General features: G+C 59.8%; 9 protein-coding genes across 9 annotated transcripts; 7 read left to right on the top strand and 2 right to left on the bottom strand.

Moving 5' to 3' along the window:
• Positions 1 to 3,416: 3,416 nt before the first annotated feature.
• Positions 3,417 to 3,938, bottom strand: THITE_2109973 (uncharacterized protein; the record flags this gene model as incomplete). Its single annotated transcript, XM_003650428.1, has 2 exons — positions 3,501 to 3,938; positions 3,417 to 3,442 (listed from the first exon to the last, which is right to left on the bottom strand). A coding segment is annotated over exon 1 (259 nt), but the record flags the coding sequence as incomplete, so codon positions are not given.
• A 1,676-nt stretch (positions 3,939 to 5,614) lies between these two features.
• THITE_2109975 (uncharacterized protein) lies at positions 5,615 to 6,717 on the top strand. Its single transcript, XM_003650429.1, has 2 exons — positions 5,615 to 6,085; positions 6,191 to 6,717. Exons 1-2 carry the CDS (start codon positions 5,840 to 5,842, stop codon positions 6,677 to 6,679), a joined length of 735 nt encoding a protein of 244 aa, XP_003650477.1. The 5' UTR covers positions 5,615 to 5,839; the 3' UTR covers positions 6,680 to 6,717.
• On the top strand, positions 6,718 to 7,023 carry THITE_2109976 (uncharacterized protein; the record flags this gene model as incomplete). Its single annotated transcript, XM_003650430.1, has 1 exon — positions 6,718 to 7,023. A coding segment is annotated over one exon (211 nt), but the record flags the coding sequence as incomplete, so codon positions are not given.
• Positions 7,024 to 7,464: 441 nt separating this feature from the next.
• Positions 7,465 to 8,846, top strand: THITE_2169616 (uncharacterized protein). Its single transcript, XM_003650431.1, has 4 exons — positions 7,465 to 7,603; positions 7,825 to 7,999; positions 8,217 to 8,330; positions 8,406 to 8,846. Exons 1-4 carry the CDS (start codon positions 7,517 to 7,519, stop codon positions 8,468 to 8,470), a joined length of 441 nt encoding a protein of 146 aa, XP_003650479.1. The 5' UTR covers positions 7,465 to 7,516; the 3' UTR covers positions 8,471 to 8,846.
• Positions 8,847 to 10,816: 1,970 nt separating this feature from the next.
• Positions 10,817 to 13,066, top strand: THITE_74156 (uncharacterized protein; the record flags this gene model as incomplete). Its single annotated transcript, XM_003651113.1, has 4 exons — positions 10,817 to 10,852; positions 10,909 to 11,504; positions 11,760 to 12,221; positions 12,296 to 13,066. The coding sequence occupies exons 2-4, from the start codon at positions 11,046 to 11,048 to the stop codon at positions 13,064 to 13,066; spliced, it is 1,692 nt and encodes a 563-aa protein (XP_003651161.1). The 5' UTR covers positions 10,817 to 10,852; positions 10,909 to 11,045.
• A 176-nt stretch (positions 13,067 to 13,242) lies between these two features.
• Positions 13,243 to 14,805, bottom strand: THITE_164350 (3-keto steroid reductase-like protein; the record flags this gene model as incomplete). Its single annotated transcript, XM_003650432.1, has 2 exons — positions 13,243 to 14,660; positions 14,735 to 14,805. 2 exons carry the CDS (start codon positions 14,803 to 14,805, stop codon positions 13,325 to 13,327), a joined length of 1,407 nt encoding a protein of 468 aa, XP_003650480.1. The 3' UTR covers positions 13,243 to 13,324.
• A 221-nt stretch (positions 14,806 to 15,026) lies between these two features.
• Positions 15,027 to 16,728, top strand: THITE_2109986 (uncharacterized protein). The gene has a single exon (XM_003650433.1). The coding sequence runs from the start codon at positions 15,251 to 15,253 to the stop codon at positions 16,331 to 16,333; it is 1,083 nt and encodes a 360-aa protein (XP_003650481.1). The 5' UTR covers positions 15,027 to 15,250; the 3' UTR covers positions 16,334 to 16,728.
• Positions 16,668 to 19,196, top strand: THITE_74161 (uncharacterized protein; the record flags this gene model as incomplete). The annotated part of the gene is made up of 5 exons (XM_003650434.1): positions 16,668 to 16,755; positions 16,819 to 16,823; positions 16,880 to 18,004; positions 18,205 to 18,652; positions 18,910 to 19,196. The coding sequence occupies exons 1-5, from the start codon at positions 16,695 to 16,697 to the stop codon at positions 19,194 to 19,196; spliced, it is 1,926 nt and encodes a 641-aa protein (XP_003650482.1). The 5' UTR covers positions 16,668 to 16,694.
• A 2,760-nt stretch (positions 19,197 to 21,956) lies between these two features.
• On the top strand, positions 21,957 to 25,574 carry THITE_2109994 (uncharacterized protein). Its single transcript, XM_003650435.1, has 3 exons — positions 21,957 to 22,978; positions 23,153 to 23,948; positions 24,016 to 25,574. Exons 1-3 carry the CDS (start codon positions 22,848 to 22,850, stop codon positions 25,249 to 25,251), a joined length of 2,163 nt encoding a protein of 720 aa, XP_003650483.1. The 5' UTR covers positions 21,957 to 22,847; the 3' UTR covers positions 25,252 to 25,574.
• Positions 25,575 to 25,801: the final 227 nt, after the last annotated feature.

Raw genomic sequence — 25,801 nt, forward strand, 5'->3', positions numbered from 1 at the left:
CAGGAATGGGTCTGCACGAATGCAACTGTGGCAAAAAGCCGCGCGGAGACGGGAAAAAAACAAAACAGCACGGGGCGGTGTTGCCCACCTGGGCTGGTCATCCAGCTTGCCGTTTTCCGCTTTTCTCGACCTCGCCGCACTTGACCTTGACCTTATCGAAAGCGGAGACGGGGAAAACAAAACAGCACGGCGCGGAGTTGCCCACCTGGGCTGGTCATCCAGCGTGCCATCTTCCGCTTTTCCCTGCCGTGATCACTGCACTTTACCTTATGGAAAGAGGAAACAGATCGCGAGAGGGAAGGATCTCATTTTCTTCCCTCCCTCGCGCTGCTGCGGTCTGCGGTCGATGTGGGATTGGATCTCGGCGAAGGGGGGAAGGGGTTTCTATGGTTCCACGACGACGAATTGCCGTTCAGTTACCGGTTACCGCCTGTTCGGGAAACCCGCCCCCGGCTCGGTTAGGCCGGTGGGGTGGGAGCGAGACGAGCCGCAAGCCGCATCAAATCGGCGCTGCTTTCCTTGGCCGGTTTGGGAAATATTGTCCCTTGGTTGAGAAGAGATTGTCGTCGGGGCGGAAGGGGAAAACGGCGCCGGCTATTTGCTGGCTCTTTTTTTGTCCATTTGCTTCACGAACACCCAAGTGGCGGGCAAAGCTGGATGCTGGGTAAGATGTCCCTTTTTTGTCATGTTCAACCTCTTTTCTCGGGGCATGATATAGCCTGCTCGTTACTTGGGTACGACAATGCGGTGACAGGAGGGCAAGGAAGTGAAAGGGATCTCTGTCGGTTTTCGCTTTGTCATCACGGCAAGGAAGGTGAGGGTAATGAATGTCATGACTGTATGCATAATGAAAAAGCAAAAGAACAAATCTCAATGCTCTTTTCCTCTTCTTCGCCTTCCCTTCCCGCATGTGATCTCTCTGCGCTAGGTGACACGAGCGGCTCAGCGGCGCCACATGACGTGGGTTTGACTAAGATTATACTATGATCACAACCCCTGGGTCACGAAAGCTGAGCTGCTTAACCGAGTACGATGGTGAGGACGAATGAGAGGCAGGCAAGGTGGACAGAATTCTGGGCAAAGAGGTGCTGTGGACAAGTTGATGGTCTCTTCGCCCCGCCTACCTCCCTGTTCCGGAGGCGGGAGGAGGTCTGCTGAACTGGGCAGGTGTACTCGGTCCTGCTGGTTCCTTGTGGCTGTTGCTCCCCTGATAACGCTGCGCCGAAGTCTCGCTGGCTCAGCAACTGCCGTATGTACCCGGGAAGCGCTGTGACCCTCGGAATCTTCCAATCATCATCGATAGTTCGTCAAGTCGGAGCTCGCGGCATGCCCCCCCTGGAGATTGGCCCCCGCTGGAGATTGGCCCTCCCTGGATATGGAACAAGGCCCGGAGACAGTGGCCAATGTCCGGGCCTGCGGGACATGCATTCTCCTGGCTAACCTTCGGGGAAACACAAGAGAAGCGGCCTTGTCGGTGCGAGTTCCTTGCGCTGGGCGTGGGGAAAGTGGCCGGAGAGCAGATCAGGTGGAGAGGCTGGAGCGATCGGAGACACACCCCCGTCACGGGATGCTAAGCGGTCGGTCATAGGATATGCATGATCAACCCCGTCCAGTGGTTCGGCCAGTGGTTGGCTCCCGTCTCCAAGGGGCCGCGAGACTGGCCGCCTGACAGAGATTGTTTGGCCACCAACGTGTCGACTCCTCCTTCGGCGTTTCCACGGGCGGCATCCTGGACAGCGTCCAGGCGTGCAAATGCAACCTTCCGGTCCCTGGCCGCGTGCCTGTGCGTGGTGCCGAGTCTTGGTGAGAAGCGGGAAGTGTTCAGGCTTCATGTTCAGAGACCGTGGAGACCGAGGGGCACTGGTGGAATCTTTCCCATGCCCAAGATGCGGAACGGCATGCTCAGGTGTTGGGTGCACGATGGACATAGCGAGGTCATGCCGTTCATTGGACCGCTTCACAGACATAGAGGGACGGCCGACGTCAGCATGCGAGGTCGAGGCACAACCGGTGAGCGGAGAGGCGAGGATTGCGTCTCAGGAAGTGGCTTGGATGCAGGGATAGGTTTTCCAACGGCAGTGAAAAGAGACAGGTAGCCAATCCGGAATCACTCTCGCATGTACTGGAAGAGCGACAGACCCAGCCACCGGACTTGCCAATCCTTTGCCATTTGAACCCGAAACCTGCAAGCGGCACGGACGTTGGTGTTGACGCCATCGTTTCGGCTGGGTCAGGAATCTGATGGACAGCTCTCCAGCGAGTTTCCCGGCGCGGCGGGCGAGCAGGCGCAGGTCTGTGTCGAATGGTTTGGTGTCTCGTAGGCATTACTATGATCCTTTCAAAAAGTCATCGCTTCACTTGGACGCTTGATGCTATACCCGCGGTCCGCGGCGCCTTGAGAAGCGTTAGAGCTGGTCTTGGGAGGTACCTTACTCCGCGACTGCGAAGCACATGACGCCAGGGCCCGCTATTCTCTTTGGATTATCACTCGAGGAGGGAAGAGTAAGGCGAATGATGACCCTAGACATATCCTGTGGTTAGGAGTGATAAGGAGAGTTGCGACGATAGCCAATGCTCGAAGGCGCTCCAGGCAAGTGCGCTGACTGTACGGGCCGAGCCGGAGTCGGGGATGAAGTCCAGAAGTGGAACGAACCATGACAGAAATAGTGAGCATTTAGGACAGCGTGCCTGTGAACAGAGAGCTGGTTTGTCGAGGGAGGTTGGGCACCCTGTTGAGGAGCAGCTGGCGTCGACAGGGTCCCTCTGTCATGCGACCTCCTGTGTGCGCGCTTGTGCATTCCAGACCACACAGCTCAGGTTGCTTTTGGAACATCCACCCTGGTGTTGGAGCCACTTGGTGGTGGGATAACAAACCCGCAGAACACTGTCGAAACTTTCCAGCTCCGTCTTCGTCACCAGGCGACCTTCCTGAGTTGCTCGAAGGGTTGCGACCCTTGCCAGTACCCGGCAAGGGTCCATGTTCTCGGGACCATGCACCGGTTGGCAGTGGAACCACGGCTGAAGCCCGAAGACGTCACGCGTCAGCGCAACTGGTGGTAGTGTAGTCGCAGCGGCGCAGGCCACGGCAGGCCATGGCGGCTTGTTCCGGCCCCTTTCCCATACGGCAACTGAGTGTCCATTGTTATCCTGCGACGAGGTGGACCGGGATCGGTGCTTGCTGCTGCCCCACCTCCCAGAGTTCGTCCTTGGCTTGCCTCTCGCCCTTGATAGCGAACTCCCTGATGGAGGAGTTCAGTGTCCCCGGGCGGTGAGCCTTCGTCTGGGCATGAAAGACACAGGCCCTTCGGGAAAGTGCTCTGCAGCCCCCTGCTTTGGGGGTGTAATTGCTGTCCCCTGATAGGCGGCGACGGATGGCGCACGCAGGGGAGCCGGCTTCCTGGGATGTATTCCGTACTGTGTACATTCCAGAGAAGCAATTTCACTAAGATTTGATCAGCTTGCGGGCTACTGCGGTAGTCCTTGCTCGAACTCTGTTGATTTTACCTCGGAGATGCGGTGTACCACTTTCCGTCGGTAGTTGCAAATGGTCCTCTGCGCCTGGTATGCATTGTAGTGTAGAGCGGCCTTACGTGGAACGTTGAATGGGCGGGACACGGCACCGGCCGGCTGTTGTGTTGGACTTGATGTTAGTGCTGGCGATGAGAGAATGTGGAACTCATTGCTGGGCCGAGGGTAGAAAGGCAATGCCGCAGTCAGATCCCACGCCTGCTTCCGGTGCAGACGGCGTTCGAGTGGCATCCCCCAGGAGGCTCAACGGGCCTCTGACGAGCGCGAAGCCCACGTCACGGCGTTGTTTGATCAGAGCCCTCTATTTCCGTTGCCACGCTGCGTGTCGGTGGCTCGAGGATCCGCGGCCAGCAAAGAACAGACCGTGTCGTCTCGGGATTGACGGACGGACCGAACCGTCCGTGTCGCGTTCGACGGCCAATGGCTCAAGAACAAGCCCCTTATGTATCTTAAAATACCATGGCTCGATTTTCTCACCGGTAGCTGCCCTAGAAATCGAAGGTCGAGCCTGACGATTCTCCTGCACACCCGGGGCTGCTCCATGATCCCGACAAAGATGCATCGCTAACGCAGCATTCCGTGCAGGTCCCGGCAGGCCCCGTCCTTCCTTCTTGGCCATTGGCGAGCGCAAGAGCGTTTGGTCGGAAGCACGAAGGTGTAGCGGCGACGGACATGGCAAGCATCTTCATGAGCGCAAAGTTTCAGGCCCGGAATGCGAGGCAATGGGGGTTCCAGCGAGATGTTGGATAGCACCACAGTGGTGTGCGCAGCAGGCTGGGTTGTGTGTAAGAGGCCCGGCACACCATCGACGGAACACAATGGAAGACTTGGAGGCCACCACCGTTGAGAATGATCTCGTCGTTCGTTCCTTCCCCATCCGATCGTAAGGCAGCAACACTGACGGTTTCCGAGCTGTCAGTTTCCGCGATTCGTATTCCGTAGACACTTCGATATAACTCTCCTTGGAAGGAGCCACGGAGAGCCTTCCAGCCCCGAGAAAACGCCCCCGAGACAGTGCACAGTAAACAGACGGTGCATGTGACCGGGAACACTGTGTTTGACCAAATGTCTTGGGAGTTTGAGCGTTTCGTGCTGCTGGGGCGCTTGCTCTGTTGTGTTTTTCGCTTCGCTCTTTGCGCTTCATAGCTGAGGTACACCTACATTACCTGACTGCTCTGTGACATCGTCTCCATTTCGCCTCATCTACTGTGCACGTTTCAATACCCAGAGGTTCGGAAGGGAAGTCGATGTAAAGACTTCATCGCGCAGCGAGGAGGCGAGTACCCACAGTTCAACCGCTGCAAGCCCCACGCTTGGGGTGCAACAGGAGCTTGTTAGCGCGGGGTTTGACAAGCCTGGGATTGCATGCCACGCCTGCGCTTGCTACACTACCTACCCTTGTCATCCTTTTCCATCCACCCTGGACCTAGCAAGCGTTTTCCCGTTCCGGACCGTCCATCCCATCGAGCTCCGAGACCGATACCCCGCGGAGTCGAGACGAACACGGCTGATACAATCGACGCAATCATCGCGCATCGCGCATCACGGTTGGAGTTTGTTCTGACTGCAACTCCAGCCACCACTCGGTCATCCCTCCGCCAGCGCCGGTCCGGGCGTACCCAAGGACGTCACACGGCCGCTCAGCCGGGCCCGGCGGGACGGGCTCGAGAGACGGAGGTTGACCGAGACGTCCAGGTGTGCCTCCATCCCATCCCTCCCGCCGCTCATCCAACCACCCAGTGCATCCCGGCGCAGAGGCTACCTCCCAAGAGGGGAAGGCGAGTTACCGCAGTACACGTTCCATCCACGTCCGTCTTGGACAAGACTTTCCCAGATCTCGGCGGTCCACTGCTTGCTGCAGGCGGCCTTGGCTTGCGTGGGACGACCTCGTTGCTCCCTTGGGTGCCGCTAACTTCTGTATGAACCCTGCGCTGTGGATGGGCTAGCGAGCGCCAAATCTGACGAATCGAGACCCCATCGAACGGCCCTCTCTGTGGGACGCCCATAGAACACCGTCAGCACACACAAAGCGGCCATTCTGCAGCCAGCACTCCATATTCGCCTCCTCAACATGTCAATAAAGTGAGTGATGTTTTTTTGCCCTTTCCCCCCATCCCTGGCCGACCGCCTCTTTGTAGTCTTTTTTTGTCCTTTCCATACCTGACCTCGGCCTTACCCTGGCTGTGCTCTCCCCCATGACGCCTCATCAGTGCACTCCTGCTCCTAGTCGCATATCGCCCCCCCTCCCCTGCCTGACACCCACAATCAAGCCCCTGACCCCACCACGTCGACTTGCTTCTCTTGCCGGACCATGGCCGACCAATTCCTGGCCGAGCAGCACACATGGACGCTCTTTCAACACTCCCAGTCTGACGAGCAGGACAGCTGGGTCATGTTGACCAGGGATGGCGAGATTGTGCCCATCCCTGGCGAGAAGATCCTTCATACTTCGAGGCCGAGGGTCGGCCTCGAGATCTGGACGCCTCGCGAGCTCCAAATCGCCGAGCCGTTTTCCCTCAAGTGCGACAACGGCATTGCCTACATCACAAACGAGCGGGTAAGTCCGCGGCCCTCTACCCTTAGTTCCGGGTTCTCCAGAGCTCTCGGACTCTTAGCCACCAAGGGTCGCGGCCAAACGGTGCTAATTTTTACCGGTCTGCAGGTGATCTACCTCCCAGCCAGGCCGAGCGAGGACTTCAAGTCCTTCTTTACGCCTGTGCTGAACTTCAGCGACACGCACGTTCACTCGTCGTGGATTGGTCCCTGGAGCTGGGGCGGAACGGTGAGGCCCGTCCCGGGGGGTGGCATTCCCATGCACATCCCCCGGATAGAAGTCAAGTTCGTCTTCCGGGACGGCGGCCACAGCGACTTTCAGACCAAGTTTGAGTGGCTCAAGGAGCGGCTGCACCATGCCCGGGAGCTGGGGTTGAATCCGGGCCAGAACCTCGAACCGCCGCCGCCCTACGAAGCCGGCGCTCAGCCGCCCCCGTCCTCCGGCGCTTCCGGTAGCGCGCAAGCCGGCGCCCAGACACCGGAAGAGGCGCCCCAGCCCGCTCCCAACGAGCCGCCGCCGGACTATTTGACGGCCCAAGCCCAGGCAGTCGCCATGCGATACGAAGAGCGCATGCGGGAAGAAGCAGAGGGGAACTGAGGGTTGTGGGGGGGCTTTTCTTGCGTCTTTGGGACCCGAATGGCCCCTTTTTTCCCTTCTCCTCCTTCCTCCTTTTCAGCCTTCTTTCCCTTTTGTGCTGTTCTTGTTGTTCTGCCTGTCTACTTCACGACGTGCGACCTCTTGATACCACCTAGCTTGATCAAGATCTGTAGTTATGGCATCTGGTTTATTGGGGCCCGAGAGATGCGGGTTGCGATGGTTGATGGAAAAGAGGAATGTTTGCATTGAGCTCAGTCCGCCTTCAGCAGAGTTGCCCGGTTAGGAATTTGGTGGCTTGGGGTGCGAAACGGAGGGCAGTTAAGCCCGTGTGGTCAACTTCCAGAGGCTTCAGCCCGAGGGTTCGGCAAACTGATGCATGACATTAGCTCTCCGCGGTTGGTGATCTTCGTTCCGTGTAATGCATCGATTCTGCATGTCATATTCAGGCTCTACAAGGTCTTTGCGTTTGTTTTTGCCGGCAGATTGCCGCTATCCCGCATGGTTGCACAGGGTACTTTGCGCTGCTGGCGGAGCATTGAGGAATGAGGAAATGATGCAGAGCACGGGACCGAGCTCAGCTGTCAGAAAAGCCGCCAGCGCAGAAGCCACGGGGCAGACCGCCACGTGACTGGCGGAAGCACCCGGAGCTCGGGAAGGCCAGCAACACAGCCAATCACAGCCTTCCAATTGGAAGCCCGGCTGGTTTTCGCTTACCCGATTTTTGCTGAGAGCTCCAACGTCGCGCGATTGTCGACTGCTTGAGCAAACCTCGTTCAGGCGCATCCTGCCCGTCTTCTGCCACCGACACCTCCGCCGTCCTCCGGCCTGATCACAACAATGGGTTTCTGGGACACGATAACCGACCTCGTCGAGGCCGCCGCGCCCTGGGCCACCGCCGACGCCGACGCGCCCGCGAAGGAGCTGGTATGAGATGCGTCACTTTCTCCGCCTGCTTGCTTCCTTGCCTGCTATGCTCGCCCAGCTCGCCGTGTCCCTGCTCTGTCGGCAGCCACCCATTCCACACCATCCCATCCCATCCCCGTCGCCACCCCGTGCTGTCCCACCATGGGTGCAAGCTACAGCCGAGGAGCTTCACGGACCAAGGAAACAGCTACGTATACTGACAACTACATCGTACTCAACAGCCCGAGGAGACGACCGCCGAATCCGCCAAGGAGGAGGCCAGCACCGAGGCCAACTCCGCTGCTTCCGCCGAGGAGCCGGCCGCCGAGGAAGAGCCTGCCGCCGAAGAGGAGGAAGAAGAGGAGGAGGACGAGGAGGAAGAGGAGATCGTGGATCCGAAGGAGAAGCTGGAGGAAGGTGGGTTACTCGACAGCCGCTGTTGCCGACGCCGATATGGACCTTCGCTGCACGTTTGCAGGCCGAAGGAAGGAATATCATGAGCTGGCTGGTCGCTGTGCCACGGTTCCGGCGTCGCAACAAACCAGACGATGCGGCGACACCGGCCCGCCCCTGCCTGATATGCCGTTGTTTTATCAACACCGAGGCTGACGATGGGGTGTTTCGTGTTTTGCAGAGTGCCGGAATTCTAAGCAGTGCGCCCCTGCCAAGCACCACTTTGACGAGTGCGTCGAGCGCGTTACGAACGCCCAGGCCGAGGGCGGTACCAAGGAGGACTGCGTCGAGGAGTGTATGTTTTTTTCTCGTTCGACATTCCGTCCTGGGGGATCGGTGCAATTTGTCGCATGCTGACCCGGATTACCAGTCTTCCACCTCGCCCACTGCGCCACCCAGTGCGCCGCCCCCAAGCTCTGGTCCATTCTCAAATAAGCCACCCACCGCTTTACGACAGGGCCGTCTCCCAGTCAACGACTGCAGCCAGTGTCTCTTCAGGATACGGTTGAAATGCTTTCTCCTTGCACGCATGGCTTCTATAGAAGGGGGTCGTTCCTATAGACGAGGGGAGGGGAGCTGGCTTGTTCACTGGGAGCATGAAGCCCACAATACGTCGTGAGCCGGACAGGGACAGGACGGAGGGGAGCAGCAGCCCTGTATAAACTGAGCGGTCCGGGGTCGCTTTGGGTTCGGAACCGGACCTGTTGTATCATCACCCTCCCATCGTCGTCATCTCGTGTACACCCAGCGTATGAATGAAGAGTTCCTTTGACACCCACCTCCGATCGACCACGTTCCCGGCCCTCTCCCTGCAGAGGAGAGCCAGAGCTCGAGATGCCTGGGCTCTGCAGCTTCTGATCTGGCTAAACCGCATGCATTTCGGCCTGCATGCGCCCGACGCGCCTCCTGGCAAGTTGATCTACACTGGCACTCGACGACAGCCAATACCACCCACACTAGACACATTGACTCACCTTAGCGTACTATCACCTTAGCTCTCAACTCACCCCTCCTTCTCCCTCCGGCCAAACGAAAAAGAAAGAAACGCCACGATCATCATCACACCCTCAGCTACCCGCCCACCCACGCACTAAAAAAGACGCCATGTCTCACGCCCAACATCATTTCTGCCTTCCTTAGGCCTTGGCTTCTGCCTGCCTCTCCTCCCCTCCCCCGCCTCTCCCGCCGTGGCCTCCCGCCTTTTGCCGACTGCAGCGGCTGTTGGCAACGGCTGTTGCTAGTTCACGGGTGTAACGGGTCTTCGTCTGGCGCCGCCAAGTGCCAACTCCATAAGTTTCCCCCTCTTCAGGCTCGCACTCCACCTGCTCGAATCGGCCGCCGACATGCTTTAGTAGCACCGTAGCACCCACCAAGGCGCCGTAGTATCCTATCGGAGTACCCTTCGCTCCCTTGGCTCCTGCGGTAGGGGTTACTTTTTGGGATGGGCATACCGCTCTGCACGACGGAGACATCTGGAGGCGGATGTTGGCTGTTCGCTAGCTAAGGTAGCTACCTTAGCTCTCTTGGGTGACATGTGGGCTGAGGCTGGGTGGCGGTTAGATGTCCTCTCCCGCCTTGCTGTTGTGCTGCCACTGCTGTGGTGTGGTGCGCTGCCGTGTGTTTGCTTCTGCTGCAGGGTGGTTCTGCGTATCCTCTCTCTTTATCTTTCTCCCTCTCTCTTGCCCTGTGTGTCCCAGCGTCTTGTGCTGTGTTGTCTGATGGTCATTACATAAGGTAGCAATGATCGGCCGCCGTTCGAAGTATCGATGCCTGAGTGAGGAGTTGAGGGGCTTTCCCAAACTCGAGTTGAGCATTTCGAGGCCCCCACGAGGGTTGCGTTACACGAGCGTACGGAGCGTCCGGGACTTGTGCTGCAGGTAGGCGCGGATGACTTGCAGGCTTCGGGTTGGAACCCAGGGAAGGTGGTAACTCCGCGACAGGAGGCTGAAGTTATCTCAGGCTCACGCAGTATTGGGCTGGAACGTTATTAGCCCGCTGCGCGAGCTTCTAAAATTGGCTTAGCTCTGTAACTAAATCAAATTGCCCCCAAGAGCCCACCACACTGCCTGTAGCCAATCAGAGCGCCCATCGCAGTTTAAGCCCATGCTGGCTCTGCGAAAAGCGGACCAGGTTTTAGAACAGGCTAGGCGCAGAAGTGTTACATACACTACAAACCAGTATGAAATTACGTCTTGGCAGGCCTCTCCAGGCCACAGGCTGGGAACACGGAGAACGCAAATGAAAGAGGTCTGAGGGCTAAGATAGGGAAGGCTTAAGGTGGATTGGCTTTAGGTGGATTAACGTTCATTGACAGGACATGCCTTGTTGCTTGCCTCTTCCGCGACGCAACGAAGGATGGATATCTTGTTCCATTTGATGCCGGAAATTGCTAGGTTGCGATGGTGAGTTGCTCAGTAATGGTATTCTGATGCGTCTGCTTCATATGTAAGGTAGTGCATTTAGCGGTCAACATAATAAACATTCGGTACTCACGATCACTTAAAGCCCGCCAGGGACTTTGATCCCAAGGGTCCTTGTTCCGGGTCACTTGGACCTCCCCAGATCTTGGAAGCCATGACAGTCATGTGTTTCGGCCACCTTCCCGCCTGTGACCCCAAATTTCCTAGTTCGGGAACCGAGGCCGAGCTGCCAAGAACGGTGGGGTACACTGAGGATTGGGAGGCGGGGAAGAGAAGACGACCTGGTTCAGCTTCAGGACTTTGGAGACGCTGTGCCTCAACCGCTCGTTCCGTCCACCTCCGTTGGTAGTATTAGTGTGGTGTAGTGTGCGAACGAGGCCGATCTGCGGAATACTGGGTAATTTCTCCAGGCACCCAATCCCGCCCCAAAACTGAGACGTAACCTTTCAGAAGCCGGCACAGCAGGAAACCAGGAAAGGCAAAGTCGCAGCTCGAGGGGGGACATCTCCGAGCCAGGATCCGACACCCAGCCCCATGCTGTGCGACGCTGTTGGAGCCCCAGCGCGGCGCGGCCCGCGACAGCGCCGAGAATGAAGGAAAAGACATCCGCGCCAGCGACGACCGACGCCATTGAAGGCAACGCCTCTTGCGACTCGCCTGCAGCGCCCGGCAAGAGCAGCGACGCCATGACGACTGGGCGTTCGCATCCCTGGCAGGAGCTGAAGGAGGAAGAGGCCGGGGCCGGGGTTGTGGAGATGACGACCACGCGAAGCGGCAGCCGTAGCGGCAGCGACTGTGTCGCGATGGTCTCGCGCGACACCAAAGACGACATCCCGATTGAGATGGATCCGGTGATCGCGCGCCCGACGGGCTCGCAGCCCGCGTCACCCGTACCGCTCGGCGCCGGTGCCGCGTCGGAGCGCACGGAAGCCGGGCACGGCGGCGCGGCGGAGACGGGGACAGCGTCCGGGACCGAGTACAAAGTCTATAAGCGGCGGTGGTTTGGACTGCTACAATTGACGCTTTTGAACATCATCGTCAGCTGGGATGTAAGTGCTGCGCTTCCCCTTTGTGCACTAGACTTTGTTTATGTTGTTGCTGGGGTGCGTCGTCGTCATCGGATTGTCAATGATTGAAGGAACCACCACGACGACCAAACCGGGTTCTTAGTTGGTGTCTGGGGAGCATTCTAAAAAAAGGATGCCGGCATTTGACCCGATCCCGGCGTGATGAGACGGAAGATGAGCACCCGGATATCAACCCATGATAGGTACCAGGTATTGATCACTAATCTCTGTGCTCAGTGGCTCACCTTCTCGCCCGTCGCCAGCGACGCGGCAGCGTACTTCAACACCGACGAGACCACTGTCAACTGGCTGAGCACGGCCTTCATGTTCTCCTTCTCCTTCATCACCCCCGTGGTCATCTACGTGCTGCACCTCGGGCCGAAGCCGTCCATCATCACGGCGTCCGCCCTCCTCCTGGCCGGAAACTGGATCCGCTTCGCCGGGTCCCACTCGAGCTCGGGGGGCCTCTTCGGCGTCGTCATGTTCGGCCAGATCCTGACGGGGCTCGCCCAGCCGTTTGTGCTCGCCGCCCCCGCACGCTACTCCGACCTCTGGTTCACCAACCGCGGCCGCGTAGCCGCCACCGCTCTGACCAGCCTCGCCAACCCTTTCGGCGCCGCCCTCGGCCAGCTCATCGTCCCCTTCTGGGTCAACCAACCGAGCGACATCTCCCACGCGGTGCTCTACGTGTCCATCATCGTACGTCGTCCCTGCCTCCCTCCCCTGCCTCCCTCCCCTCTCTCTGTCGGACCTCCAACTCACCCCTTACATAGTCCTCCGTCTGCGCCCTCCCCTCCTTCTTCATCCCCGCCGCCCCGCCCACACCCGCCGCGCCGTCGGGCGAGACGCCCAAGCTCTCGCTGCGCGCCTCGGCCCGCGTGCTGGTGTCGCAGCTCGAGTTCTGGCTGCTCTTCGTCCCCTTCGCCGTCTACGTCGGCCTCTTCAACAGCACTTCGTCACTGCTCAACCAGATCCTGCTGCCGTACGGCTACTCGGACGAGGAGGCCGGCATCGCCGGCGCCCTGCTCATCGTCGTCGGCCTCGTCTCCGCCGCCGTCACCAGCCCCATCATCGACCGCACCAAGTCCTACCTGACCACCGTCCGCCTGGCCGTGCCGCTCGTCGGCCTGTGCTACCTGGTGTTCGTGTGGATGCCGGGCACGCGGCCCGCCGCCGGCGTGGCCGGGCCGTACGTGGTCATGGCCGTGCTCGGCGCCGCCTCCTTCTCGCTCTTGCCCGTCGCCGTCGAGTACCTGGTCGAGCTGACGCACCCGGTCAGCCCGGCCGTGACGTCGACGCTGGCCTGGAGCGGCGGGCAGCTGCTCGGCGGCGTGTTCATCGTCATCTCGGGCGCGCTGAGGGCCGGCGACGACGCGGAGCCGCCGGGGAATATGCGCAACGCGCTGATCTTTGCGGCCGTGCTGGCCTTGGTGGCGGTGCCGCTGGGCTTGTGTCTGGGGCTGTTTGGGAGGAAAGAGAAGTTGCAGCTGAGGAGAGTCAGGTCGGACGAGGAGAAGCGGGGGAGGGAGGAAGCGGGGAAATGAGTTGATTGCGTCTTAATCATCTCACGATGTAATGCTGGGCATGTGTCTCATTATGCGATGCAATCTGGCTTGGATGTGACGCATATATTGCGGTTGATGATCTTTATTTTCCTGGGAACTTAGCGCTTGGAATATCATTATGGATACCCGCATATGTCGCCGGCTAGCGAGCTCGTGTCCGACGTCGTCATTACCTTCACCATTACCATTACGGAGGACACTAACCCTCTACATCTATTTCCCTCCCCAGCCACAGCCTCACGACAGCCCGCTCTCGACGGCATCCACCCGCTTCTCCCACTCCTCCCTCAACGCCTCCATCCTCCGCCAGCAGTTCGCGCCCAACTCTTCGAACTGGGCGAGCATCTCCTCCGTCACATCCACCGCCCCGGGCCGCCGCCCGGCAAGCTTCTGCTCCTGCTTCAGCTCCAGCATCTCCTCGACCCTGCCCTCCCACCCCCAGCCGTCCACCTCGGTCTTCTTGACGCGGCACTCGCCCCGGCGGTCCGCGCTGCTCCCCCACTTGACGCGCTCGGCGCGCGCCCCGTCCAGACACCCCTGCTCCTGCAGCGCCAGCCACACGGGCGCGCACGCGCCATTGTACGCCGTGATCGGGTGCCACGGCGACCCCAGCCAGCGCGCGATGTAGAGCACCACCGCGTACCAGAAGAACATGAAGGCATTGAGCGGGAAGATCGTGGTCTGGACGACGCCCGGGTGGACGAGGTAGATCTTCGGCGGCGTGGCGGCGGCAGGCGGCTGCTGCTGTGCCTTGACGCCGAGATATCTGTCGACGTACGGCTTGGAGGCGGGCAGCGTCGAAGTGAGCGCCAGGACGTCGGTCAGCCGCTTCGTGGATTCATAGGCCGCGTTGGTCTTGGTGGCCTCGAAGTCGTCCGGCGAGAAGCTGTGCAGCGCCGCCTCGACGCTCGACTCCCAGATGATGCGCCCCGGCGGGAGGGTGCTGCTGGCCGGCCGCGTCAGGAGCGGCACGAGCCGCTGCGCCAACATGTAGTGCCCAAACACGTTGGCGCAGAAGACCTCGCCTATCTGCGGAGCGCCGGTCCCCTTTGTGCCCTTAATGGGGTCGATGACTTGCCCGCTGAGGGCGCCTTTGTAGGTGGGCCATGTCGCGGCATTGACCAGGCCTTTGGTGAAGATGTTGTGGATCAACTTGATCCAGTCGACCCCGTACCACCCTCCTATCCCGGCATTGAAGATCAAGGAATCCAGGCGCGGGATCTTGACGTCGACGAGGGACACAAAATGGTCGTCATCGCTGGGACTGCTGACCGTGCCCGAGACGAGCTGGTTCGCCGCGCGGCGCACCGACGGGAGGTTGCACAGGTCGACCTGGACGCTGAGGATGTGGACTCGCCGCGTGGTTTGTTTTGGGTCGTAGTCTGGGCCTCCGCGCGCACGAAGGGCTTGCGATGTGGCCGCGAACTGCTTTGTGTGTCTGCGGAGGCCGTCGATCGTTTCTTGCGACTTCTTGGTGCTCCGAGTGGTGGGGATTACGACGAGATGCGACGAGAGGGATCGGGTGGTGAGAAACTCGTCGATAAGGCGCTCGCCGATGCCGAAGCCAATGCCGCTAGAGCCCAAGACGTCAGAACACAACAACCTTGAAACCAGCGCTCCTGTCGCCAGCGTGGTGCCTATTTGTACCTGTTACCGCCCGTCACCAGGACGAACAGGGTGTTCTGCGCCGGGATGCCGTCCCATGGTGCGGGCGCCATCTTGCGGCTCTCAGTATTGACGGGACAGTTCGGCAATGATCAAAAGGGCTGGTCAATTCCTGAGTTGAAGTCGTCGGTTCGTTCAATCCGTTCGTGTGGACGTGTTGACGAAACAAGGTGATACTTTCAGACCGCTGCCAATTTCAAACTACCGTATTTGGTCTAGTGCACCTATCCGGCCGAGGGTCCAGGGTTCCACAGTCCGATGCCTTGGTGGGCCCCTCGGATTCTGGTCCGCGACCCACTTGCCTTCTCCCGCATGATCTGCCCAAGAATGGCACGCCCCTCCAGGTGCCAACGAAGTATCGATTGCGAATTACCGAATCCACAGCAGTGGAACAAACAGGAGATCTCCAGGAGATGCTGCCTGAGTTCACTCCCTGCAACGCACTCTCTTGACACGGCACCGTCTACTTTCTCCTGCTCGCAACTTCGACAGGGTGACATGGCCAACAAGGTTTTAATATTCGTGGGCGCGCCGGAGAGCAAGACCTTGGATTGGGGCTCGGATGACTTGATGTGCGAATTCCTCAGCGACATCGCCTGGCTCTGTGGCGTGGACGCAGGTACCCGGTTGCCTGCCGCGACCTCCTCTGTGCCGGAACACGCCGTTTGGAGATCGCTCTCACTGGTCAAGGCGCCTATCCCGACCGGATTCTCACAAAAGCATCACGGGAGCTTCGAATATGACCCTGGGAATTCCTCGTTCGACCTCAGTTCGGACTTCCTCACTCCGGCATCCCTGTCCTTCGTATCCGAGGGCGACCACGCCGAGCACAGCCCCGTCTTGTCCCAATTTTACGAGCACTCCATGGCCGCCCACCAAGAATTTGCCTCGTCTCAGCTGGTTACACAGTCAGGCGACGAGGTACCATCCGCCCTCAGCGACAATTCCACATCCTTCCTCAGCGGCGATGGCAGCCAGAAGGAGTTCGCCAAGGGGCCGTTGCTGTTCCGGGGAAGCGACCTTCTCAGTGACCTCAAGGATATCCCCTCGGCAGCCCATCTGCTCAAGATCCAGCCGCAGACCATGACCTGCAACTTAATCGTAGGCATCATTTCCCTTTCGCAGCCACGAGCAGTCAAAACTCGCTGGGGTGCCACAAAACACCTCGTCGAGCTCCTGGTGGGAGACGAAACCAAGGCTGGTTTTGCCGTGACGTACTGGCTCGCGTCCGACGACGTGGGCGAGAGCCCTCTTGCAGGACTGCGGCCGCGAGACATCATTCTACTGCGCAATGTGGCCCTGAATGTGTTCACCAGCAAGGTGTACGGGTCCAGCCTACGGAAGAACCTCACAACGGTCCATCTTCTCTACCGATTGAAGCTGGATTCCCAAGATACTAGCGGCTACTACAGCACAGCCGACTTATCATCTACTGAGAATACCCACCCGCAGCTAGAAAAAACACGCCGGGTCCGAGACTGGGTCCTCAATTTTGTTGGACGGGAGAATCGTGATGGGGGCGACGCAGATTCCAGGCCTCGCTGGGCCAGGCCGCCCGCAGACGACACTCAATTGCTATGACTACTGCCCCCGCTCGCTTTGGAAAGGGATATAGCTACTTGGGACCTCTCCGGCCTTTCGTTCGGCTCTCCCAGTTGTCAGCCCCACAAATTCCGGAGTAGGTTCCGCTCCGCCTCCGCCCGAGCCCTGTCCGGGCACAGCTTGGCGCGGCTAATCAGTGAAACCTCCGTGTGGCTGTGAGCACCGAAACGCGTCATGACAGAAATTGTGTCCACGCGGATGCACGTCTCAAAGATCAGGGGCAGCGGCGGCCTCAGCGAGGGAATAACGTGCGCAACGTGTATAATTCCTGTTGTTTTCACGAAAATCTCTTAGTCAGTCCGCATGAGGACGAGGAGATCCGCAGCGCAGCCTGGGAAAGATGATGCGCAGAAGCCACAAGAAGTCCCGGAACGGATGTCTCGAATGCAAGAAACGGCATAGTCGGTTACCCTTCTTCTCACCTGCTGGTCCGACAAGATGACTGACTGGCCTGACCTTCCTAGTCAAAGTAGGCTCCTTTCCGAATCAATTCTTTGCAGCCCCAGCAAGCAGCTGACCTGATAGTGCGATGAAACGCGCCCACATTGCATAAACTGCACGACAGTCCAGCGGAACTGTCAGTATTCGACTCCCTGGCCTGTCGCGAAGAGGTCGCCGTCAGATCGCTCCGCCAGTCCCCAAATCCTCCCTGCGGGATCGATCTCGGCCACAGGGCCGGTGAGGTCCTCACCAGCGCCGCCCTTGGGACCGTTTCCGGAACTGCATCCCGTCGCCTCAGGGGAGGAAGAGCCACACTCGCGGGTGGACATGGTCCACATGGAACTCCTGCACCATTACATTACGCACACCTCGCTCTACCCGCTCGTCACGCACGTGTTCATGAAGGACATCGTAATGTCGATTGGCCTCCGGGAGCCCTACGTCATGCACGCACTCCTGGCGCTCTCGGCGCACCATCTCAGCGTCACTCGGCCCGATCGACACGACTTCTATCACAACCTGGCCATCCAGCTGCAGACCCGCGCGCTCTCGCTCTTTAACAGCATCGACGTCGCCTCGCTCGGCGACTCCGTCCAGGGGCGCGTGCCCATGTTCATTTTCTCATGCGTGCTCGGGTTCCATGCCCTCTGCGACGCGCTCGCCCACCGGGATCCTGACTTTGGTTCCGCCATAGCCCGGTTCCTCGCGTACGTCCGCCTCCACCGCGGCATACACACCGTTATGGACGGCTATTGGGATGACCTCCGGAACACCGAGCTCCGGGTCATCTTCGATGAGATGGTGCCGAGTCTGTTCCACTTGGACGCCGAAGGGAGGGAGTGCGACGACATCCGGGACAGGATCAAATCGTCGAGTCTGACGGATGAGGAGATCGAGGCGGCTCAAAAGGCGATCGACTTGGCACAGTGGGTGTTCGATGCCAAGCCGAATCCTGAAAGCCGGGCGTATGTCCTTTGTTCTTGGGTCGCGATGCTGCCCAGGCCATTTGTTCGGATACTGGTCGAAGGCCGGCCGGAGGCATTGGCAGTGCTCGCGTACTACTTTCTGGCGATGCACTACTGCCGTGATGTCTGGATGATTCGCGGCGCGGGCCAGCACTTGCTGGCCTTGCTTGTTGACCATTTCCGCGGTGGCGAATGGTATGCCTGGGTGGAGATCCCGTACCGGATGCTACAGGAGTCCTTGGCAGTGACTGTGGCCTCGAGTGACCAGCCCGTGACGGACTTCGACAGCCTGTCCTCTCACCCCAGGCCCGCGAACCACTCGGAGCAGACGTGTTGACGTGTGGCACCCGTCACATGACCACTCTGCGTCGTTAGCCTGCCTTTTACACTAGTCTCCATGTAGCCCTCGAGCGCCTCGTGGCAGCCCCAAGGCTAAAAAGCTAGCTCGCGCTCCATCACCCCATCGCCCGCCCATCCGACGAATCGTGGACCGTCCCAATGGCCCGGGACTTCGTGATCACCCAGCCGCAAGAGCCCGACGCGGCCCGCATCGCCGAGATCCACCTTGCCGCGATGGACGCGAACCCCTTGCTGCATGCGCAGTTCCCCACCCCCGAGAGCCTCGCCAGCCTCCGCCGGTTTCTGGCGGCTTACACGGCCGAGCAGATACGTAATGACCCTGCCGCCGCCGGGGTCCTGGTCGCGCGAGATCCCGTGACCGGCGCGATCGCGGGGTTCGTGAAATGGGACTCGCCATCGCATCCCGAGGATACCAAGCTCGAGAGCGGCGATCTGAGGTTCCTGGACGGTTGCCGGCGCGAGTTTCTTGACGGCTATGCGGCGCTCGCGGCCGAAGCGAAGGCGCGGTGCTTTGGAGACCGGCCTTGCTATCGTACGTGCCTACCTGTGGTTCTCCTCCCCGCTGTTTTAACAATGTTTTTCGTCGCCCTGGCAACCGCAGGCAGTGTACATCGAGGCCGAGGAGGACCGGAAGCATGCTTGCGCTCTACGTAGGGTCCGATCGATCGTCGGCCCGGCCTGCTGGAAGCGGGCCACGGGGATCTGTCCAACCCACTTCGGCCCGGCCCGACTCTCCGGCGTTTCAGCTTACGTAGTGCCCCACGAGACTGACTTGAGCGCTCGGTCTAGGCGTGAGCTTCGTCTGCACGGATCCGGCATGCCAAGGGCAGGGCGCCGGCTCGCTCCTCACGCGGCAGGTGCTGGACATGGCGGCCGCGGACGGACTGCCGGTCTACCTGGAGAGCACGGGGGTCGCGGTCCCGATGTACGAGAAGATGGGGTTCCGGGCTGTGGATGGGTTTGAGATGAGGATACCGCGGCGCGGGTCGGCCGAGTTAAGCGAGGTCTACCGCGAGACATGCATGGTTTGGCATCCGCCGCCGCCGCCGTCCGGGCAAGGTGGTAGGTCGGGTTAGTTTTGGTTGTTGAGATGCGGCCCATGATTACTGTGCAGAAGCATGGGCGAACATCGAGACTCTTGGCTCGCTCTTCTCCTGCACTACTATGGCTCCGCTTCCTTCCCGGTGCGCAGTCTAGGTCGTTCCAAGCCCGAGGTGCCGCCGTGCTGACGGCAGCACAACGGCAAAAAGAACATCGACAATAGGTTACCTGCCCGGTTAGGGATGAGATCCGTAAAGGGAGCATCTGCCTTTCTGTTCTGTTCCGAGATCCATCCATTGCTCAGCGCTCCGATAGCGAGACGTGGCCGGATTGGTGAGCGCCGGACCCATCCCGGGCATTTCCTGCCGAATCGCCTACATTGGTGGAGTTATCCCTGTGGATCTTAGATGCCTTTCCAACAAGTAAACCAGCTCGCCGTGAGCTGCTTTGCTTACCTTTTGCCAGATGCAGATTGGCGAGGTCGGACAATGATTGCAGCGAGCAGTCCACCCCGCGTCCGACGAATTTGTGTAACTGGTGCGTTGCAGGCGGGGTGGGTGCCCCGGAAACTCCTCCGCATGGCTGAGAGCTGGCCCCAGGGGACAGGGCGGGTCGGCTGTTCGGGGAATGTGGTTTCACTGCACAAGGGCGCGCCCTTTGGGGCGGTGACATTAACGTAGGTCCCACCTTCTCGGTTGCCGTAGGATCTCGGTCCGGGCCGATTCGAGCCGGTTTCAGCTGGCAAATAGTTCCCGGCAGCTTTTCGCAGACCGTTTCGAGCCGGTGACCGAGATCCACTGGCAACCGAGAAGGGTGAGGGATACGTGAAGTTAGCAGGGGGTGATGGCGGGGGTTGCTGCTTTTGCGGCCGGAAGGTTCCAGGTTCAGTTTGAAGAAAAAAAGGGAGACACACGACAACAATTGACGCTAACGTAGTTAGTGTTCCTCGCTTCTGGAAGGAAGTCGTGTGTTTCTGGCGACCATCTTGCTTCTTGTAGTTATCCCCGCCGGTTTGGGCGTTGGGGATGCGGGCTTCTTCTCCTGCGCAGCGCAGCAACCATCTTGGGCTTGTGCTGTGCGACACACCCCACACGACTGGCAAGAGACACTCAGACGAGCGGTCAGCCCAAACGCATGCACAAGTGTCTGGAAGAGACTGGCTATGGGCCTTGTGCAGATGCAATTTCGCAGATACCCCACAATGCTGTGCCATCCTCCCGTCTTACCGGCCGTTGGGCAGAATTTGACGATAAAGATTCGGAGCAGAAAGCCACCAAGCTAAGGGAGGCCAGCCGTTTCGCCGGCTCGTTTGTTTCATCGCCGTGATTTCGGGTGTCGTGCATGGCCCCAGGGCTTGGCTTGGGACGGTTAGCTATCGATATCGCAGGGGAAGTTCGACCAACGGGGAAGCTGAGGGGCACTTCGAAAGATGATAACTGTTGGAACTGCTCACTTCTTTCTCATCGATCGCCATTTGACGGGCATCTGGAATCGGCAGAGGGGGAGCCATTACGTGACAAGTATGCCCGAACGGGCGGGAAACCGGCGCACCAAGCCCTTGTCAACGCGTTTCTCTTTAGTAATTGGACCCCATCCGCATCGACGGTTCGACGATGGCGGGGCTCACTAATGCGGAGCTCGAGGTTGCAGCATTGCAGCGCGTCGCTCCGGTTGACTTTTCGATGACCCGCCACAGGGCCGAGGGAAGCTGGGCGCCTAACTCTTGGCGTTGCATGGCGCGGAGAGTTTGGCGTGTCGTATGGCCTCTCATTGTTACTGACCGGCCCGCGGCAGGCAGGCCGCAAGTCCCTGCAGGTCGCATGCAACCTGCAACGTTATCTGGGGTGTTTTGCCATTAGAAAATTCAACGAGAAATCGTCTGCTCCGATAACATGTCGAACAAAAGCTTGGTGTTATCGGCATGCATGTGTTTCCTGCATCATCACCGCGAAGCGAGAAAAAGACGGGGAAACCACTTGATGGACTGCCTCAGTCAGGCAGAGGAAACGTCGGCAAGACGGGTACTGCGTGCCTGTCAGAGGGCTCAGATCTACAGGGAGGGTTCAGCAGTGTCAAAGAAAAGCTGGCAGGGCTGTGAGAGATCTTGGAATTAGCTTCGTTTTCAGTATCGAGTTGCCGGCCCGTGCCCAGTGCCAGTCCCCATTTCCATCTTCCCTCTTCCTTCCGCCTGATATCGGGGATGGGGACCTAGCATGACTTAGTCTTGCACGCTCCTTTAGCTATTACCGTAGTTGCCCTTTCACCTTGCGTTTCGCACTCCGAATCGCATTTATCTTCATCGATCCGAGCTCCTTCCCAACTGGCCAATTGACTCAACATTCCTTCCACACTGCCACACACTCCACCGCTTCAGCGATCGGCAAGAACCGAAGGACACAGGAACGAGGAAGGAGCGAGGCAAGAAAAAGCGGATAACTAACACAGAACCCCAATGCCTCAGCAGTTTCTTTGAATCGAACGCCCAACCTGCCGCGTGCCCTGCTGCCGCCGCAAATGACGCAGATAAGCCTGGCTTATCTGGTGCTAGTTTCCATCATCACATAGATCGCCCCAATCATCGCGGGGTGCATCGTGCCAGCCGCAGTGCAATCTACAAACGCTGAGCTTCCTGGCGAGGCGGATACGCTACGGACGACTGCGGGCTGCATCACGCTGCCAGCTTGTCTACGACTCGTTAGCCTCTTGGAGCGCACCGCCAGGCCGGCCGGACCTCCCTTTTGTTCAGAAGTATCTCACGACACGCAGGCCCCCGTCATTTACCGAGAGCGCTGCCCACGTTCTCGTCTGCGGCGGTGCAACCGGGGGCCTTTCAGTGCGCGAGAGACATCAATCAGATATCGACGATAAGGCCGCCTAGGGTACTGAGCCCGAGCTTGAGGCCACGCACACCCCCCTGGTCCGCGTTATCTTGGTTGGATACGAGGCACGCCGTCGTTTGTGTTTAGGACGGGCCGGAATCGAACATCAGCACAACCTCACCTTATCTGCGGTTCCCCGAGCCGTCCTTATCGGGACCAACAGGACTTATCCGCCGATCCGCCCGCCCACGTTGCCGGTGCGATATCTATCTCCATCAAGCTGACCAACCTGAGGTCGAGATTGTGCCTTGCCGCGTGGCATCCGCGGATCTGGACCTGTCTGAACGTCTACGGATTACACTTGGCGGCTGCTGCGTCTGGCTCGGCCAGGGGCCACCAAGACTCGCACCACGACCGCGGAGCCGTGGTTGAGGGGCACGAAGCACACTTCCGATCTCAGCAACTGCCCGCCGCTTGATTCGGCAGCTGAATCTCCGTACCTACCGGCAGTGGCACTCCCGCAGGCATCTGGTTCGCTCGAACTGAGGCAGAGCCTCCCGTCGGGTTGCCTCCCCGGACTTCTTGCCGCACTGCAACCACATCAAACGAACGGTGAACTTAGGGGTACCCGGCTACGAGCCTCCCTTCACCTCCGCAATGTCTACTACCCCCTGCGCCGTCCCCAGGACGGCCCCCATAGCCATCGCACCAAAACCACCCCGCCTTCCGCCAAGCCGCCAGAGCAGCATACATCTCGAGTCGTACCCCGGGGTCCGGAGCGGTTTCGACTCCCCGGACTCGGACTCGGTAGTCAGCGGACATTCAGGCCCTTGTGAGGCTTGTCTCAACCGCAGGAGTGAGTGCGTCATGGGCGAGGACGAGGACAGCTGTGTCGCTTGCCTGGTGGCCGGAACAGAATGCTCGCTGGTCGATAGCCCGCCGCAAAGGAAGCGCAAGTTGAATGGCGGCGACCTGGAGGGCAGCAGTAGCAAGAGAAGGTGCGGCGCTCCCTCTAACCTTAACTGAACCCCACGCCCATCCCCGTCATCCTTGTGTTCCGTCCCCAAGCTCCCCCCATGCCCTCCGCTAATCCCCCCGGAGCCGCTCGCACCCCTGGGCTTGGCTTCGGGATCAGACACACAGATCGTCTAACACCCGATTGGTCGATCTAGTTCTCCTGGGCGGTCTGATATCAGGCGGAGGCGCCATCAGCAACCAAGTCTCTCGTGCACCACCGCCAGCAGTTCTCTCGCCGAGGACATGGCCAACTTCGGGGGTCCAACGTTGCTGAAACGTACCCTCGGCCTCCAGGAGGACAGGTACAGTCAGTACATCGGACCGACCACCGACTTCGAGCCTTCCCTGATCAACCTCTCCCCTTTTGACCCGCACGACGAGAGCCTCCTGGCGCGGGGTACGCTCAGGAGGGTGAGCGACAATGACACGTTCCTCCTGCTGCCCGACCAGAACACGCCGGGGTATGACCATATCATCGAGGACGTCGACGAGATCGAGAGCATCGTTGCCCCCCATGGCCGCAAGCTGATAGACTTGTACTTCCGGGTCGTGCACCCGGCCTTCCCCATCATCCAGAAGACCGTGTTCCTCGAGAAGTACGAACGATCGCACCGCGAGTTCTCGCCCCCGCTGCTCGCCGCCATCTATATCCTGGCCATCAACTGGTGGGAGCACTCGGAGGAGTTGGCGAGTCTCCCGCGGCCCAACGTGCGAGAGCTCGAGCGGCTCGTGAGGACAACGCTGGCCGATGCCATGTACCGGCCGAAGCTGTCGACGATTCAGGCCGGGCTAATCCTGTCGCAGCGCCCCGAAGGCGACCAGTGGGCGCCGACTGCGCAGCTGGTTGCCATCGGGCAGGAGCTCGGCCTGCACCTGGATTGCTCCCACTGGAAGATTCCGCCCTGGGAACGTGGGCTCCGGAAACGGTTGGCCTGGGCGTTGTATATGCAGGTGAGTTGTTGTGCAGCCTGAGAGACTGGAATGCCCGTATGAAGCTGACCGGTTGGTTTTTCCGCAGGATAAATGGGGTGCCCTGGTCCACGGTCGTCCCTCGCATATATTTGCTTCCAACTGGGCCGTGCAGCCCCTGACTGCTAACGATTTCCCGGATGTCGAGTGGGACGAGAACGACGTCGAGGAGAGGATAGAAATCGAGCGCGGGCGTGTGTTGTTCGGCCACATGGTGCAACTGTCGCAGATTCTCGGCGAGATCCTCGAGACCTTCTATACGTTGCAGGCTGCGCAAGCTGCCGCCAACGCTGGCGCGCAGGCGACGCAACTAATCCTGTCTCTCGCCAAGCCAATCCAGCTCAGGCTCAAAGACTGGTACAGCGGGCTGCCGGCCGTGATCCGCATGGACTCGGGGTTCCAGAGTAACCCCAACCCCTCCAAGCGTTTCTCCAGTATCGGCTACCTCCATCTCGCCTATTTCGCCACCGAAATCACACTGCACCGGCGCATCATCCGCTCGATCGACGCATCCGCCGCCGCCGCCGCCGCCGCCGCCGCAGCGGGCAGCACGTCCAACGCCGCCGCCTCCTCCGCCTCCTCTCCGTCCGCTTCGGCCCCAACGGTCGGCGGAGTCGACCCCTACATCCAACACATCTGCCGCAGCGCCGCCAAAGCGCGCCTCATCTCGGCCATGGACTTTGTCAACCGCCTCACGCCGTCGCACCTGCGCGCGTTCTGGTACTTCGCGTCCAAGACCAACTTCGCCCTCATCGGCACGTTCGGCTCGCTGCTGTGGGCCACGTCGCCCGGCCGGGAGGAGGCCGACTGGTACCGCCGCCGGCTGGGCGAGTACCGCTGGACGCTGTCGGTCAGCTCCAAGCCGGGCGAGGGCAAGGGGCTGACCGAATTCGCCATGGGCATGCTGGATATCTCGACGGGCCTGCTGAAAAAACTGCCGGAGAAGCCGCTGCTGAGCAGGAGCGGTAGCGCGGTGGACATAGATGCCGCTAGGAGACAGAGTTTGCTCGCGTTGGGAGGCACCGGCTCGGCGGGGAGTAGCAGCGCCGGCGGTGGGTTTTCCATGGGCATGGGCATGGGCATGGGCGGGTATGGTGGCGGCGGTGCAAGGGGAGCGGGCGGCGGGAGGAGCGGCAGCATGAGCGGGCTGGAGAGCTACAGCGGGGTGCACAGCGCCGAGGCGAGCGGGGTGCAGAGTCCGCGGAGCCCGGAGAGCGAGAGCTCGGAGGAGGGCGGGTATGGCAATTTCTCGGCGACATCGGGCATGGCCGGCGTGGGCGACTGAGTTGTCTCTCCACCCCCCTCACCACCACCCTCTCAGCGCCCTTGCCTCCCGAGCAGCCATCTTCGATGTGGCCGCTGGTCGATTGGAGATGGATTCAAGATGCGATGGCCGGGTGCTTCTCGACTGGATTGCCAATGATGGAACCGGACGACGGACAGGACCAATTCAAAGACACGAACTGAGGGGCGCCCTGAACTCCAGGGCGAACGAAGGCTTAGGGATCAACTCACAGGGGCGCTCCCTTTGCGCCCCGTTCCTTTTACCTGTCCGGCGACGAGAAAGTCATGTTCGTGCGATCGAAAAGAAATACCTTCCGGGGGTAGAAAAAAGGGGCGGTGGTTTCCGTTTGTGCGGCAATGGCGTGCCGAGCACGCGATGTGGGAAAGGACCAGTAGCGCAGCGCGTTGGGCTGACGGGGCCGCATGGCGTCATTCGCTGCATCCCGACGGCTGGAAAGGGACTACCTACCTGCCGACTCGAGAATTTTTCTTTTCTCTCCTTTTGCTTTGGTTGCTCACTAAAAACGCATCTTGTGTCATGGGGTAAGTTG

Source organism: Thermothielavioides terrestris, chromosome 1, assembly GCF_000226115.1.
Source record: "Thermothielavioides terrestris NRRL 8126 chromosome 1, complete sequence".
NCBI lineage: Eukaryota > Fungi > Ascomycota > Sordariomycetes > Sordariales > Chaetomiaceae > Thermothielavioides > Thermothielavioides terrestris.

Excerpts from the sequence above, each read along its gene's own strand:
- THITE_2109975 (XM_003650429.1), top strand. The coding sequence starts at position 5,840 with ATGGCCGACCAATTCCTGGCCGAGCAGCACACATGGACGCTCTTTCAA. Across the intron at positions 6,086-6,190 it reads CCTACATCACAAACGAGCGG|GTGATCTACCTCCCAGCCAG; the intron begins GTAAGTCCGCGG and ends ACCGGTCTGCAG.
- THITE_2169616 (XM_003650431.1), top strand. The coding sequence starts at position 7,517 with ATGGGTTTCTGGGACACGATAACCGACCTCGTCGAGGCCGCCGCGCCC. Across the intron at positions 7,604-7,824 it reads ACGCGCCCGCGAAGGAGCTG|CCCGAGGAGACGACCGCCGA; the intron begins GTATGAGATGCG and ends CGTACTCAACAG. Across the intron at positions 8,331-8,405 it reads GGAGGACTGCGTCGAGGAGT|TCTTCCACCTCGCCCACTGC; the intron begins GTATGTTTTTTT and ends CCGGATTACCAG.
- THITE_2109986 (XM_003650433.1), top strand. The coding sequence starts at position 15,251 with ATGGCCAACAAGGTTTTAATATTCGTGGGCGCGCCGGAGAGCAAGACC.
- THITE_2109994 (XM_003650435.1), top strand. The coding sequence starts at position 22,848 with ATGGGCGAGGACGAGGACAGCTGTGTCGCTTGCCTGGTGGCCGGAACA. Across the intron at positions 22,979-23,152 it reads GGCAGCAGTAGCAAGAGAAG|TTCTCCTGGGCGGTCTGATA; the intron begins GTGCGGCGCTCC and ends TGGTCGATCTAG. Across the intron at positions 23,949-24,015 it reads CCTGGGCGTTGTATATGCAG|GATAAATGGGGTGCCCTGGT; the intron begins GTGAGTTGTTGT and ends GTTTTTCCGCAG.